General features: G+C 43.0%; 1 protein-coding gene across 1 annotated transcript; it reads left to right on the forward strand.

Moving 5' to 3' along the window:
* The first annotated feature begins 5,146 nt into the window (after positions 1–5,146).
* Hpx (hemopexin) lies at positions 5,147–14,397 on the forward strand. Its single transcript, XM_026414366.2, has 10 exons — positions 5,147–5,244; positions 5,377–5,432; positions 5,560–5,631; positions 5,811–5,932; positions 8,112–8,265; positions 8,904–9,116; positions 9,331–9,465; positions 13,543–13,673; positions 13,756–13,918; positions 14,057–14,397. The coding sequence occupies exons 1-10, from the start codon at positions 5,162–5,164 to the stop codon at positions 14,314–14,316; spliced, it is 1,389 nt and encodes a 462-aa protein (XP_026270151.2). The 5' UTR covers positions 5,147–5,161; the 3' UTR covers positions 14,317–14,397.
* The last annotated feature ends 2,894 nt before the right edge of the window (positions 14,398–17,291 follow it).

The raw sequence follows: 17,291 nt of genomic DNA on the forward strand, positions 1-17,291 counted from the left end.
ATGCCCTTCCTTGGGTGGGAATCCCTAAATGACTCCACTACCAGCCTAAAAACAGACTGCTTGGGCTGATTTCCATAGATAACAAATTAGTGATCTTCCTAGGTCATGCAAAAGGTCCTCGAAGTGAGGTCACTTCATTCCTCCTAGATCCAATCATTGTGGGCATTTTCCTTCCAGTTCAGGCCTTGGACCAAGTATGTGTGAATGGTGCCTGACAATGGAAGCGATGCCTTGATTTGGCTGGTATGTGTCTTAAATGATCTTCACAGATTTGTGGGTCACTGCAAAGCCTCTACTGAGACGTGTCAGAAAGTTATATTGTGGTCCTACATGGGCTCACAACTTGCTCATGTAGGTCTGTCCAGTGTGATCAATTCTGTGGCCACATGTGACCTATCAGTTCGTTGATTTTTCAACAAGTATTTACTGCTCAGTACTATTGGTAAGACAAAGTGATGGACCCTGGGAATAGACAGAAATTGTCTCTGTCCTTATGGAAATTATAGTTTAGTGGGGAAGGGAAACAAATATGCAACACAAGGAGCTAAATATGCAATGATGGTTCAAGTTCAAGCTGTAAAGGAAATCAATAGAATACAATGGTGGAGGACAGAGTGTTTAAAAAGGGTGGGCAAGGAAGGTCCCTTTTTATCATCAATCTACAGGTTTGGAGTAGGGTGGATAAGGAACTAGCTATGTCAAAAGGAGGCAGAGAACTCCAGACAAGGGAAGAACAGATAGAAAGGTGCTGAGAGTTGAGGTCTTGGTTTATTTGATGATCTGACAGGAAGCCAGGCTGGCTGCAGGCAGGAGGATGCCAGGAAGGCAGAAAGGAATGAGTTGGGTGGATATGAGTTGGATCTTTTAACTCAGGTATAATTTGGATTGGATTTATAGTATAACAATAAACCACTGAGAAGTTTAAGCAGTAGGGATGAACTGGATGCCATATGAAACAAACTAACAATTGGATAGTGATTCTGTGGAGTAAGAAGAGAAACAAGAATGCAAAACAAAGCAGTTCAAAATCTCTAAACACTTCTTAAAGACTGAATACTTTAGAATCATCTATAGTCCTCCAATTTTAGGAATAAATAACAAAGAAGATAATTTGGAAAATGCACAAAGAGATGTGTGCACCAATGTTCATTATAGCTTTATTTATAAATTGAAAAAATCCCAGAAAAAACTAACTTTTCATTAGTAGGAAACAGTTATTTGAAGTTTCGCTTAAATGTATAGAGAAACCATATGCACATTTTTTAAAATGCTGATGTTTGAGATACACAGTTAAGAAGAATTTTATAAATCACATCTTTCTATTAAGAATGTTATAAGAGTAGAAAAAGCTGGAATCAAAAATAAAGGGATCATAGTGGTGGTCTTTGGCTAGTAGAATTAGAACTTATTTTATTTTTAAGAAAAAAAGTTTTAAGTGGGAGCAGAAAGTGATCTGAGATATATTTTTGGAGATCACTGTGGTTATTGTGAAAAAGGCATTGTAGCCTGTGCTGCTATAACAAAATCCCTGAGACTGGGTGATTTATAAAGTACAGAAATTTATTTCTCACAAATTTGGAGGCTGGGAAGTCCAAGATAGAGATATTAGTAGATTTGGTGTCTGGAGGAACAGAAGAGTGCAATAGAACCCATATCACCAAGCCCTTTCTATAGTGCCATTAACACTCAACACCTCTTATTATGCCCTACCTCCCAACACTGTTACATTGGAGATTAAGCTTCCAGCACATGAATTTGGAGGTGGAAGTACCATAGCAAGTACTATATATATTTATTGAAATGAAATAATCCATATAAAATTGCTTAGCTCAGTGACAAACACACACAGGTGTCCAATAGATACGAGCAAATCATTGTTATTTATTCACAGAGAAACAATAATAGGCTATTCAGAATAATCATTATAAACAAAGCAAGAGAAAGATATTGGGAGGGATCATTTGGGAGCAGCAAATTTTTTTAGGCTGCCTGAAGCTTTAACTCTGAGACTTCAATCTGGGGGAGGTGGGAGAACCCATACTCTGCTCTGAAGTACACAGCAACAGGCATCAGGCCCAGAATATCCAGCATTCCATGGGGCTCAGTGAGAAACTCAGATCCACAGCAGGGCAGGTGGGACATAGCCATTCCAAGGGACAGTGGATCAATGTCCAACTTAAATGTGACCCATTTCAGTGCAGGAGGAAGTTCTGTCCATGAAGATATTTGCAGGCCCACATTTATATCCCCTTGGGGAAAGTCAGAACTCTATTGGTTAGGAGAATTGAAAAGCCTACACACAAAAAAAGGAAATAGTTCAATTTCTCTGGACTTGAATTCCCAAGGAAATCAAGCAAGAGATTGAGGTTCCTAAGCCTGCCCTGGGCAGCATAGGTTCACAGAGAAAGGGAAAGCATCGCAGAAGGGGGGCATTCCACTAAGCTCATCCAAGAAGGGCTAAGGAGAGTGAAGAATGAAGTCTGTGGAGGCCTAATTTCAGGGAGGAAAAACCCTGGGCTCTAACCTAAATCAAAGCATGGGAGTGCACTGGTTCCTGAGGCCTCCAGGGGGCATCAGTCCTGAATATGGATAAGTTTCTCAGCCCAGGTCAGAGGGCTGAGAAGACTCTGGATAAGTAGAAGCTGCCTCCTCCAGTTTAGGGTCTGGAAGCAAGTCCTGCCATATCATGGGTACCCCGAGGGGTGTTGCCTTGTACCCTGTGACCAGCACCAGGGTGGCCAACATATCCACACAGTTCTCTACCTCTCAGCTTCTATGTGGAATTTGAGCTTTGGTTGGGGCTGCCTGTGTGTAGAAGACTCTGCTGGCCTGCTCCTTGGAGGCTCTGATAAGGTTTCTAAGCCATCCTGGGGTAGACAAATGCATTAGGAAACAACAGTGAAAAGGGGCCATAAAGCACTTTTCTTGGGGTGCTGTGAAGGGCACCAGAGCTATGTGGGGAAAAGGCCAACATGAAAAACTATCATCCAGTACATTTGCTGTTTCTCCTCAAAGAACCCAGCTAGGTCAGACTGATCCCTGGACCAGCAAGTCAGTAATAGGACAATTGAAGACTTTTCTGGAGATTTGGGGTGAAAGCTTCCATCAACCCAGGCAGGCTTAGCAAAGCCTGTAGTTGGGCTGTGGCAGCTGAAAACAAATTGTTGAGGAAATTGCTGATGGAGGGTCACTAGGTGCTCAGGCAGGATCCCAGGAAGATTATATAGGGTTTCAGAGATTGTGAGGGAAAGAAAAGGTGAGGGGCCCAGCATCGGGGCTGCAGCAGATCCAACCAGAAATGCCCTGCAATAGAGAGAAGGTGGGTGTCAGATATCAGCCGTTGGAGCTGTCATTACCTCTCAGGGAATCCAGCTTTGTCCACTGACCTATGAAGAGATAATGATGTTAATGGCACATTTTCATTTGTAATTCAGGAGAAGACATTGAACCTGACGGCAGAGGACTGGTGACATGTACCATAAATTCTGTTTTTCTGCCGGGAGGAAATTTTGCAGAGTAGAAAAAGAATCTCAGAGCTGGGGGTGAAGCTCAATGACAGAGCATGTGCAAGCTCTAGGTTCAATCCCCAGCATCAGAAAGGCAAAGGCAGGTTGGGGGAATCTCAGACTTTTGCTAAGGTTATATAGGGGGTTGTGAGGGGGGTTGGAATCCTCTGAGAAGGATCAGGACCCTTTCAGGCTTAACTAGAAAAGAGGGCCCCAGTAACTCAGCCAGGCTCATAGTTGATTCCACCCACAATTCTCTCCTGACAGCAGCCAATCTCAGAAGGAAATGAGTAGTGAGGAGAGCAGGTACTAGAGATGGTGGGTGAGACCCCAGGAAGGACTAGGTCATCTGTGATCACTAGATTTCAATATGCCACCTATCATAACACACCATTACTAATATTCTACCTACCCCAGAAGAAGGAAAACTGTTAGAAATCTGGCTATAACATTAGCAACACTAATCAGCACTCAAAATGCATTTATTCCATTTGTTTACTGACCAACTATTATGTGCCATTTTAGCTGGCAGGGATTTAATGGTAAATAAGACAGACAAAACAAGCAAAGTCAAAAAAACAAAAATAGGAGTGAGGTGTGAATTGGTGTTAGAGTGCTTTTCTAGCATGCATGATGCCCTGGGTTCGATCTCCAGCACTACAAATTTAAAACAAAAACAAATAACCAACAAAAAGCAGCCAAATGAGTAGATAAATGAAATAATTTCAAGTTTCAGTAAGCATCATGAAGGAAACAAGCAAGTCTGAAATGTCTGGATAAGGTGATCAAGAAAGACTTTATTGAGAAGGCAGCATTTAAGTAGAAATCAGCTGCAAATATTGTGAAACCCAGTTACAGTTCTGTTTGTTCTATGATGGGTAAATAAAGCATTTCCCCCCAAAGTGGAAACTACCGTGAGCTAATTACTAGTAATGGTAGTGCCCTTTGGAAGCGAGACACCTCCTCTTCCACCCTGTTACTTTCAGTTCTTCCCTGCCAGGCAACTTTTGCAATGTTCTTTGCTGGCAGGCATTGAGGCTGGGCATGGGGCTTGGACATTTGGCAATGATGAATCTTTATTGCCCTCTAAATCACTAATCTAGGGATAAAGCTGAGAAGGCTTGGAGTACCCAAGGAAAGCTCCTGATAGATCTTGGGAAAAGCTGTAGGTCTGAGTATGTTGTGTGTGGACCTATGTAAGTATCAGTCTCTTCTAATTGCCTTAGGGCTTTAGTTGAGTATAACTTGACACTTTCTACACAAAGCTGTTATTTCCCTCATCTCTCTTCCCCCACCATAGAGATAAAATCAATCATGGGAAGGTGATCCTCAATCTACCTCCTTCCCTGACTTATACATACCAAGACCTTTGGCCAGTATGATGGAGCCACTGCTGGATATCAATGGCAGGGGCTAGTCTCTGCTGGAAATTTGCTGAAGGGGGATGGGGTATACTGCCGGGAAGAGAGTCTTGGACTCAGATATCTGTCCAGACCCTGACCTTATTTGCAGTGATGTAATCAGCCAATATTAGCATAGTCCTGGGAGACAGCTCATTTCCAGTAGGGTTGGAAGTGGGGGTGGAGCTGCTGCCAACTCTATATAAGGAGTTCAACCCGGAGCCCAGTGCTGTCCTGTGGCCTTTCCAGCTCATCATGAATAGGGTACTAGGAGCACCAGTTGCACTGGGGTTTTTGGGACTGTGCTGGTCTCTGGTCATTGCCAACCCACTTCCTTCGTGAGTAAATTAGGGATGGAAAATTGGAATCTGGGCTTGGGTAAGATAAGGCCAGTTTTTAGGCCTGGGTCAAAAGCCAAGGGAGACAAAATGGTTCCACTGGATCCAGACCTCTATCTGTGTTCTCTTTAGGACTAATGCCCATGGGAGTGTTGCTGAAGGTGGGAATGGAACCAAGCCAAACCCAGGTGTGATATGTGAGACACCAACTCCTTGAATCTATCTGTCTGGTTGTATCTCTGCATTTTATCATCTTACTGTTTCTTTTGTTTTTGTTTTGTTTTTTACTTTGCCGTCTCCCTACCTCCACCCCAGAATACTGCCTAGATAGCTGGAGCTTTGACGCTGTTACCTTTGATGACAATAGTACCTTGCTGTTTTTTAAAGGTAGGATGGGCTGTAGCTAGAGCATTTGGCACCACAGATTTGGCCCCCCTTTACAGAGACTATTTCTGCCTATGGGAGGGCTGAGGAATTATCTGAGAGTATCACCAACAACATCCCTGTAACTGTCTCAGTAGGCCAAATGTTTGTTCTGGGTCCCTCAATTAGTGTGGGTTTTTCAGGGGAATACGTGTGGAAGAGTCACAAATGGGCCCCAGAGTTAATCTCAGAGAGGTGGAAGAATTCTACCACCCCCGTGGATGCTGCATTCCGCCGTGGTCACGATAGTGTCTTCCTGATCAAGGTATTGCTGGGCCAACATAAGGGCTGGGCCAGAAAGAGCTGGAATTGACACAAGAGACCTCCTTCAAGTGGTCCTGGCATGGGGCCTGTCTTAGTCCATTTTCTGCTGCTATAACAGAATATCTGAGACTAGTTCTCTTTGATGAACAGAAATTTATTTGACTTATGCTTCTGAAGTCTGGGAAATCCAAGACGATGGTACTGGCATCTGGTGAGGGAATTCCTGCTGCGTCATAGCATGATAGAAAGGCAGAAGGGCAAGAGAGAGGGCAAGAGGGGTCTGAATTTGCTATTAAAACAACCTATATTTGTGATAACTCACTCCCATTATCATGTTAATGTGATGACATTAATTCATTCATGAGGGCAGAACCCTGATGACCTAATCACCTCTTATTAGATCCCACCTCTCAACATTGTTGCACTGGGGATGGGGTTCTGACACCTGAACTTTTGGGGACATATTCAAACTACAGCAAGGCCCATACTAATAGATATGAACTTTTCTTCCTCTGTGTTTTCTTTTCCCCAAGAAAAGCCCAGGCTAAGGGAATATGTATGTACATTGACCCGAAAGGCACAACCTCCAGTTGCTATTTTTTAGTTCTGGTCTTAAGTTCTAGCAGGCTCTGCTACACCTAACAGTGTTGGCTATCCTTTCCTTACTATGATTTCTTTACTTGGTTTTTATGATTCTGTGTCAGCTCATCTTCATATGGCAGGGCAGGTCTTCCCAATGCAATGATATGTGGCTAAGGGAGCAAGTAAAGGATGAAATACAGACTACCATGCTTACCAAGTCCTGTGCCCTGGCCAAAACTGTATGTGCTCAGAGAGTCATCTTCTCCTTACTTACCAAAGGTACCTACAGTTGAGGTGACCCTGGCTGCCTTTTTTCCCTCTATTCTTCAGTGTCCCATCCTCAGCCAATCCCCAGGTACTACATGGGGATCTACTCCAAGCCCTTTCATGAACCCTCCCTGGGTGATCTCAACCATTACATTATTCTCAGGACTCTTCATGCTGTGAATACCAGGTCTGGATCTTCTCCTAACACGCCTTCAGACATTTCTTAACCAGTTTCCTGGCAGAAATCTCTGACTTTGGAGTTCCACAGGCACCTCAAATTTAGCATCTTCTGGATTTAATATCTTCCATACAAACAAACCTTTCCTTCTGTGTTCCCTGTTTCAGCAAAGGTACCACTATGTACCTGGTTATTACAAGTCAGGTGTACACAGGTCTCATGGACTTGGCCCTTGGTTTCTCCTCCCTTGTCATGTTCACTGCGTGCCAACCACATGAGATTATGTACATAAAGTTTTTGAGCTTCCTCATTATTGGGCTCTGCTTGCTGCTCCCCCTGCTGGTAACAGTTTTTCCTCATTTGTCCATCTGGAAAATTCCTGCTTATTTTTCAACTCAGGCCAAATGCTTCCTCTCTGCTATGAAGCCTTCCTCAGGAATTTAGTAGAAAGACTTAGGCATTTCTTTATATTCCAAATATACTTTGCATGCTTTCAACCTTGGTGGCTACCTGGCCAGAATTGTAGGAATTGTTTCTGCTTTTGTATAGAGAACTTCTTGACTCCCAGTGCCTCTCACAATACCTGGCATATAATGGTCATTCAGTAACTGTTTCTTGAATAAATGCATTGATAAATGAACAAATGAATATAGGAGTGGATGGATGAGTTCAGGATGACTATTTGTGGGTATGTTTGCCCAAACTGAAAGTGTTATGATTAAGTATGCCACAGGAGTATCTGGTTATACTTAGCAAGGGGTGTGTGTGTGTGTGTATGTGTGTGTGTGTGTGTGTGTGTGTGTGTGTGTGTGTGTGATAGTAATAGCAACAGATTTGCACAGAGGGTATGTATTATACAAGGAGCAACATATTGTTTTCCACAGATGGATTGAAAATGTGTGGTTCTGCAGGAGGATCTTATATAAGTGCAATAGATCAAAATATTGTGTGTGAAGGTTAGGGCTATGGCTCAGCGATAGGGCACTTGCCTGGCATATGTGAGGCACTGGGTTCGATTCTTAGCACTGCATACAAATAAATAAAATAAAGGTCTATCAATAACTTAAAAAATATTTTTAAAAATGTTGTGTGTGAAAATCAAGTGGCAGTATCTGGGGATGCACAGTTAAAAAGAGAGTGCTTTTGGATGTAGGGGGACAAAGTCTGGGTGTATCCTCCTGAAAAGAAGGAGAAAGGATATCCAAAGCTGCTCCAAGATGAATTTCCTGGAATCCCATCCCCAGTGGATGCAGCTGTGGAATGTCATCGGGGCGAATGCCAAGAAGAAGGGGTCCTCTTCTTTCAAGGTCAGTCCAGGTGGGAATCTAAGGACCTGGTGGGATGATGGTGGTGGTGTAGTGGTACTGATAGTGATGGTGGTGGTAAAGCCACTGTGCGGCGTTATAAGGAAGGAAAATAGAAAAGCCAGTTATGATCTAGAGGTTAAGGGGGGAGGAGAGGAACTCATTCTCTTGAAGATAACTAGACATAATTCTGCTAAAATTCCTTCATTATTCCCCATGTCCACAGAAAAATGCATGCTCTTTAGTCTTATGTCCAAGATTCTCTAAACCCTGTTGATCATCCAGCTTTGACTCTTCTCACACTCTTATCTTGAACAGTTAATTTGAGAAACTCTGTGCTATTTCCTGTACCTTCAGTTTTGCTTTTACCTGTTTCTGGAGTTCCATCTCCCTGTCTTATCTGTCTTGTAACTCCTACTTCAGATTTCAGTTTCTTGCCTTCCCTGAGATTTTTTTTCTTTGACTCTATCACTGAGCTGATTGTGTGTACCTTGCTGTTGAATTGTTGTATCTTTCTCACCTGTCTCCCTGCTGGTACTCTGTGTGGCCAGTAACATATCTGACCCATCTTGGACCCCAGTGTAAGCACAAGTGGGGGCATAACCCAGCCTCACCAAATGCTTGTTGATCTTTTGGAAAAGGAAACCGCAAATGGTTCTGGGACTTTGCTACGGGAAACAAAAAGGAGCGTTCCTGGCCAGCTGTAGGGAACTGCACAGCTGCCCTGCGGTGGATTGGACGCTACTACTGCTTCCAGGGTAACAAATTTCTGCGCTTCGACCCTGTCACGGGAGAGGTGCCTGCAGCATACCCTCGGGATGCTCGAGATTACTTCGTATCCTGCCCTGGCAGAGGTGAGAAAGCCCCAGTCCCAGGGGTCTGCTAGAATTCCCTGAACTCGTGGACCACATGTGCCCCAGCTCCCACCTTAACTCTGTGCCTTAACACCTTGGCTCTTACCCCTAACCCCAGTGCCATTCTGATTCTGTCCAACCATCTCTTCCACCTCAGACCCCATTTTGACCTGTGGGCTTCCTCTATGTTCCCCTCACCTATTTTTTCCTCTAGGCCATGGAATGCACAGGAATAGAACTGCCCATGGGAATGGCACCCACCATGGCCCTCAGTACACACGCTGTAGTCCAGATTTAGTCTTATCTGCCTTGGTATCTGACAACCATGGAGCCACCTATGCCTTTAGTGGTAAGAGACTCCCCAACTCTCACATCTCTTTCAGTTATACCTCTCCTCTTTGAGGCTTTTCCTCCATTTTCATCACTATGGTCTCTACTCTGTCCTCTCTGTTCCTACCCTAGCATGTCCTTTTCCATCCTCAACCCCTTTGATGCATATTTTTCAACCTTATCTCTCATTGCCCAGGCCTCTAATTTCATCTAATTGTTAACCTCTCAGTAAGTAGGCATCTACTCCCAGGCTCTGTGGATCTCTCTGAGCCCCAAGGGCTCCTCATGTCTTCCTTGTAGGCATCCTGCTGAGCCCTCTGGCTTTTTTTTTTTTTTTTTTAATTTTAGAGATCTCCTTGTATTCCTGTCTCTTCTTGTGTCCCTTTACTTTGTCATATCTTTCTGAGTACAGTGGTTCCCCTGGAATTGATAATTAGGAGCCCAATCTTTCCCCAGGTAGCTTGTTCATATGTCAGGCTTCTGAGATTAGCATCACCTGGGGATGAGATGTTACCATTTCTAAGAATCAGTCAAGAAGTTGTGGATATCCTAGGCCTTTATGAAGTGACTTCAAGGAGTTTTCTCCTCTGAGTGTCCCATGGAAACACCTGTGTCTTGACTTGTAACATCAATTGGTAAAAGCCATCTGTTAATACCTGGAGATGTTCTGGGATTAGTTAGGCAGGGAGTGATGAGTCATGTTCTATACTTAGATTATCTCTAAGAGAGGGTATGAACAACCACATTATACTCAACCTGAGATATATGTATGATCAGATATAAAAGGAGAGAAAGTGCTGAAAACACAAAAGTGAAATTTTCTTTTTTTTGCTCCAACCTGGAAAAATCTGATAATTTATGACTACCATGTTCTATTGAAAAATGCATAGCCTCAAAGAGAGCATATCCCCTTAGCAAGAATGCACACTATAATGATAACACAGAATTGGAATGAAACATACACATGTGGACCATACAGAACTAAATTGAGAATGTATGCCACAGTAAGAACATGTAAGTATCAGGAGAACGTGCAAATATGGGGAGAGTGTGGACCCATTGGAGGACACATAGACAAAGATTGTAGGGGGTAGAGAAGGAGGGCTTGAGAAAAAAGAGCCATAGGAGTCACACAGAAATAGAGGACACTCAGCCATGGAGAGATCATGGCTATGAGGAGAATACAGCTGAACTCCTAAATAAAAAATATCATATATGTTCCATAGCTTAGAGAGCACATGGCCACGGAAAGAACCCCATTATATTAAAAATATCCAGCTGAGGGCTGGGGTTGTGGCTCAGTGGTAGAGTGCTTGCCTAGCATGTTTGAGGCCCTGGGTTTGATCTCAGCACCACATTAAAATAAATAAATAAAATAAAGGTATTGTGTCCAACTACAACTAAAAAATAAATATTTAAAAAAATCCTGCTGAGGTGAGAGAACACACTGTCTTAGTGAATACATCTATGTGACTTCTCTACTTAGCATGGGCCTAGTTATCTTCTCTCTCTCTAAATCTTTCTTTTCTCTGCCCCATGGTTTCCTATTCACTCTCTGCTCCTTATAACTTTGGCTTGCACAAGGGTCATCATGTCTTCTCCACCATCTCTACTTCATGATCTTTCAGCCCTGGATCCAACTGCCAACTTCTTCAATTGTTGTCTTTTCTTGAGAGAGGTTCTGATTGGCCCAGCTCCACATTGTCATATCAGACCGCATTAAAATGGCTGCAGGTCAACCTACATATTGGCTACAGATGTGTTGGGGACTCATCACTTTTTTCTGCACAAAGAGTAGCATAATTCTCAAAATAGGGCCCCCGAGGGCTGGGGATATAGCTCAGTGATAAGAGTTTTTGCCTAACATGCACAAGGCCCTGGGTTTTATTCTCAGTCTCTGAACCCCACGCTCCCTCTCCCCAGTAAAGGAAAAAAAAAAGTTTGGGTTCTGAGCAGGGTAATTCCAGCAGAAGGGGAAGACAAATATGGCAATCACCACTACAAACTCAGTTCACAGCTACAAAGCAAAGCAAGAATACCACGTATTTACTTAACAAATATTTATTGAGCCCCTGAGAGGCAATGGGCATTGTTTTAGGCACTGGGGATACAATAGTCAACAAGAAAGACAAGACATCTGCCCTCATAAAGCCACTAGAGGGAGAAGACAATAAGAAAGAAGGAAATCGAATAATTTCACATAGTATTAAGATCTCTGAAAAAAGCCAGGCACGATGGTATATGCCTGTAATCCTAGTGACTCAGCCTCAGCAACCTAGTGAGATCCTATCTCTAAATAAAATATAAAAATGGCTGGGAATGTGGCTAAGTGGTTAGCACCACTAGGTTCAATCTCTGATACAAAAAAAAAAAAATCTGTGAAAAAAATAAGAGGATTAATGGAATAGAAGTGAGAAAAATGGGACCCTCATTGGAAGAGACAAGTTTTAAGTTTATTTGTCAGTAATGAAAAGGAATTAGCCATGCAAGACCCTAGAAGGAACACATTTTAGAGAGAGTGAACAGCAAATACTTGGGGCAATCAAGAAAGAATGCTGGTGCAACTGGAACACAGTGAAGGAGCAGGTGGGTGACTCAAAAAAGATGGAGACAGGGACCAGATTACATAGGCCTAGTAAGGATTTTCAAATGTAAAAGGAAGCAAAGAGAAGGTCTTGAACTAGGCTGTGATATGTTCCAACTTATTTTTTAAAAGACCATCCTGCTTCTTGTGGACCATCAGCAATGCAGATGTGATTATGTAAGCAAGGAATCCAGGTTGTTTTTCTTACAGCTGTTCCAGTTGAAGGTGATGAAAGCTTAGACTAGCATGATAGCAGCAAAGGTGGTGAAGGGTCATCATATATTTTAAAGCAGAGTTGACAGCATCAATTGGTAGGTGGGATTGTGGTCAGAGTAGGGAAGGGAAAACAGAGGTTTCAAGAAAAACTCAGCTTTGGGGGTCTGGGAAATGGAATGACTGGTGGTTTCTTTTTCTAAAATTGGGAAACACTACAAAGAGAAACTGAGAGAGACATAGAGTTTTGTATTTGCACATATTAAGTTCATTAGGCACCAAATAAACATGTCAGGTAGGCAATTGATTTTGAGTCTAAAGTTCAAAGGAGAGGTCAGTCAGAACTGAAGAGAATGGTTTGGAAGCCCTCAGCATGTAATTTAAAGCTTCAGGACTAGGTGGGATCACCAAGAGAGTGAAGAGAAGAGGCCCAAACTAGGGGACTCCAATCTTCAGATATCAGGCTGAAGAGAAGAAGCATCAAAGAGATGAGAGGACCACTGAAAGAGTCTGGTATCACAGTCAAAAAAAAAAATGTTTAAAGAAGGGATTGGTGAGCAGTCAGATGCTGCTGACAGATAGTCAGGTAAACCAAAGAATTACACTAGATTAACATAACCTTGGCAAGAACAATTTCAACAGAGAAGGCAACACTAGTATAATTGAAGAGGGCTAAGCCAAAAGGGTGAATGGAAGCCTAGATAATTTAACAAGTGTTGTAAAAGGTGGAGAAGAAAAATGGATGCTACTCCCTTATTCTCTTGCCACCTCACGGGGATCAGAGAATACAGCCAGAATGAGAACACTCCACAGAAGCTTGTCATGGTCCTTTTCTTTTAACTTCTGGCCCTTATATCTCATTAACTAAAACCACATCTCTGTTCATACCTGAGATGAGCTAAGAGCCCCCACCAAACCCCACAATGTTAGCCTTATATGGAAACTCGTTTGCTTTTCTCCATGCTTGCCTCTTTGTGATATCAGTTGTTTTTTGTTTTTAATGTTCATGTTTTCAGCCCTGGGGCTCAAACCCAGGGCTTCATGCACGTGAGGCAAGCACTTTACCATTGAGCTATATCCCAGCCCCATGCTTGCTTCTGATGACTGCATTTCCAGCTGGGCCACAATTCCCAACATTACAAATGAAGTCTTACTCCATTTCTCCTTTCACCTGGCCGCTTACTTCTTGCTGATGGAGACATTCGATCCCTCTTGTGACTCATCCCTACATCTGCTACTAGCTTCTTTGCTGCCTGGGCTTTTCCTGCCAACACTGGAACTACTTTTGATACCCCACAGGGTCCCATTACTGGCGTCTGGACACCAGCCGGGATGGGTGGCACAGCTGGCCCATTGTTCATCTGTGGCCCCAGGGTCCTTCAACAGTGGATGCTGCCTTTTCCTGGGAGGATAAACTCTATATGATCCAGGTGTGTGTTGGAAGAGAGATTGAGGTGAAAAGTTGGATACAAATATCCAGCTCTATGCTGATTATTGTCCTTTATCTTCCAGGATTCCCAGGTGTATGTCTTCCTGACAAAGGGAGGCTATCCCCTGGTGAGTGGCTATCCAAAGCGGTTAGAGAAGGAAATTGGAAGCCCTCATGGAATCAGCCTTCAGGCTGTGGATGCAGCCTTTACCTGTCCTGGGTCTTCTCGGCTATACATCATGGAAGGTGAGGGGCTTCTGATTCTTAAAAGTTGACTCATTCTGCTAACTCTCCATGGCATAGCTTCCCACCAGGTCATGAGAAGAGCTAAGTCAGCATCCCCATGATATGGAAGCCATGTTATGTTTGATATCTTCTTTCTAGGACGGCGGCTATGGTGGCTGGACCTGAAGTCAGGAGCTCAAGCCACGTGGACAGAGCTTCCATGGCCACATGAGAAGGTTGATGGGGCTCTATGTACAGAAAAGTCCCTTGGCCCCAACTCATGTTCTGCCAATGGTCCTGGCTTGTACCTCATCCATGGCTCTAATTTGTACTGCTACAGTGATGTGGAGAAACTGACTGCAGCTAAGGCCCTTCCCCAGCCCCAGAGAGTGAATAGCCTCCTGGGCTGCAGTCACTGAGGAGCTTTCTGACAAAAGTTTGGGCTCAGCCCCATCTCCCCACTTTCCTCCCAATAAAGCCAGATTGCCTCTTCACTTGAATCATGGGGCCTCATTGTAGAACAATCTTCTTTCTTTGAGTTGAAAAATTACTAGCTTCTCTTTTTGAGATTTTTAAACTCTAACAAAACTGTGGGAAGCAGAAAGGGAAAAGCTAAGGGATGAACCTGCATAGATGGTTTTTGATTCCAGACTACACACTGGCTTTTTCCAGACTATCTACACAAAGCAAGAAAAAGAGGACCAGAATGGGAAGAGGAACTGCTGAGTTTGCACAGCAAGAAAGAGGCAGAGCTAGGATTCTGACCCAACCTGCTAAAAACTGACCACAGATTGGCCCCAAGGCATCTGGAACCATGGGAACTGGGGAGCTATAAATGTGCAAAGTGGATTAGTTCACAGCAACCATGTAGGGGGCACCTATCTCAAATTGCAGTTCCAGGTGGTTTAGGCAGAAGACAGAAGATGAGGTTTTGGTTATCATTGAGTTAGGCATAACAAAGGTATGAAGTTGAAGTAGGAAAACAAAGACACTAGCTATGTGTCAGAGAAAGTGAAGAGAGGAGAGAAAGAAAGATTCAGAGACCTGGCACCATGAAACAGATTTGCAGAACACAGCTCCAGGGGATCTTCTGGAGCCTCAGGAACTCTGCTGGCAGAGAGCATCTGACAGACCCCTTCAATCTCCTGGGTATTTGCACCATCTAGGCCAGCAACTGTCAATTGCATAGAGATTACAGTGCTTGATTTTTTTCTGGTTATGAACTGACCAAAGCTTTGGTTCTAAACTTCCTGACAACAAGTTGACTGGGGATTGGGCCTAGACTATAGGCAACTGGGTATCAGGTGAGGTTCTTTTCCTTCTTTACATTTCAAACTCAGCTGTGGTTGGAGGTTAGTTTGTTTTAGGCTTAAATAGCTAACAACTATAATGCACCAATAAAAAAATGTGGAAAGGAAAAAAAAAAAGAGCCTGAAACTCTAGCAGTGCACCTTTACCTTGAGCTTCTGTGTCTTAGCCTCAATTACTTTTTCTTTAAAATGCGTATAATAAAACCCACCTTTCAGTGACAAGTTCATTCTTTGGTTTATTCAGAAAGAAGAAACCCTGGCAGTAGACCCAGACTGTGGCCCAGGACCTCATCTAGTTTAGGGACAGACAGACCTCTTGACCTGATGGCCCCTTGTTTTGTGAGACTTTGTTGGATAGAATAGTAGACTGACAAGTTCTGATAGCCATGATGTCCTCTCAGATTCATATTCCACAGCTAATAAGCTTCCCTATATCCTTTACATATTCCATAGTTGATAAGCTTCTCTACCTGTTTTTTTTTTTTTTTTGGTGGGGTACCGGGGATTGAACTCGGGGTGCTTGACTGCTGAGTCACATCCCAGCTCTGTTTTGTATTTTATTTAGAGACAGGGTCTCACTGAGCTGCTAAGCCCCTTGCTGTTGCTGAGGCTGGCTTATGAACTCACAATCCTCCTGCCTCACAAACCACTTAGATTATAGGCTTGCACCACTGCGCCCAGTATAGAAAACTGTTGTTTTGTGTGTGTGTGTGTTGGAGATTGAACCCAGGGTCTTGTGCATGCCAGGCAAACACTCTACCAACTGAGCTATATCCCCAGCCCAGCTTCTCTACCTCTTTACATTCTGCTTTAATTAAGAGCAGGCTGTTTCCCTTTCCCTGTAGCTATCCCAGTGGATGGGAAGCTGTTAGCATTGATACAATTTCCATACACAGTTGTACCATTTTTCTTCCACTTTTTATGCTGGTTAAATTTCTTCTCCTTGGACATTATACATTATATCTATCAATCTTTTTGTTCATTTTTTTGGTTTGTTTTTATGTATCAGGAATTGAACCCAGGGGCATTGTACAACTGGGTTACATCCCCAACCCTTTTCATATTTTATTCTAAGACAGGGTCTTACTAAGTTTCTGAGGGTCTTGCTAAATTGGTGAGGCTGGCCTTGGACTTGGGATCCTCTTGCCTCAGCCTACTGAGTCACTGGGATTATAGACATACACCACCTCTTTATCATTCTTTGGGCAATCCTCTATCAATGTCTTTGTTCTCTTAGTTGCTGAAAATTTTGCAGATTGGAGTACCCTCTTTAGCCTCCCAATTACTATGGACAAATCCTGATTCTTATCACTCACAATAGTTTCACATGTAAACAAATTCCTTATATTCCAACACACCACTGATGAGCACAATCTCCTTATATTTCTGCTTCATTCCTACCTTTCTGCTCTTGAACTTTGTTACTCTCAGTTTTCCATTCCCCAGAAGATATAATTTCCCTACCCAAATTGAACATTGATCATTTGAACAACTTTCTTTCTTTCATATACAAGGTATTGAACTCAGGGGCATTTAACCACTGAGCCACATCTCCAGCCCTATTTTGTATTTTATTCAGAGATAGGGTCTCATTGAGTTGCTTAGTGTCTTGGTTTTGCTGAGGCTGGCTTTGAACTTGTCATCCTCTTGCCTCAGCTCCTGAGCTGCTGGGATTACAGGTGTGTGCCACCATGCCTGGCCTGAACAACTTTCTTAATGATGGTTTTTACTTGTCTTCTCTTCCTGACTTTAACTTTTATTCGGCTATTAAAAAAAAAAAAGAAAAAGTAAAACAAAACAAACAAACAAACAAAAAAAAAAAACAGCAGAGCCACATGGTGCATGTCTATAATTGTAGGCACTGAAGAGGCTGAGACAGGAAGATCCCAAGTTTGAGGTCAGCCTCAGCAGTTTAGTGAAAGCCTGTCTCAAAATGTAAAAAGTACTTACTGGAGATGGTAGCTCACCCCTGGGTTCAATTCTCAGTACCACCACAACAAAACCTAAATTCAACTATAGGTCAGAGAATCAAACATGTCTGACTCTTTTTTTTTTTTTTTTTTTTTTTTTTTAAGTACTGGGAA

The sequence above is a fragment of the Urocitellus parryii genome, chromosome 4 (genome assembly GCF_045843805.1).
Source record: "Urocitellus parryii isolate mUroPar1 chromosome 4, mUroPar1.hap1, whole genome shotgun sequence".
In the NCBI taxonomy this organism is placed as follows: domain Eukaryota; kingdom Metazoa; phylum Chordata; class Mammalia; order Rodentia; family Sciuridae; genus Urocitellus; species Urocitellus parryii.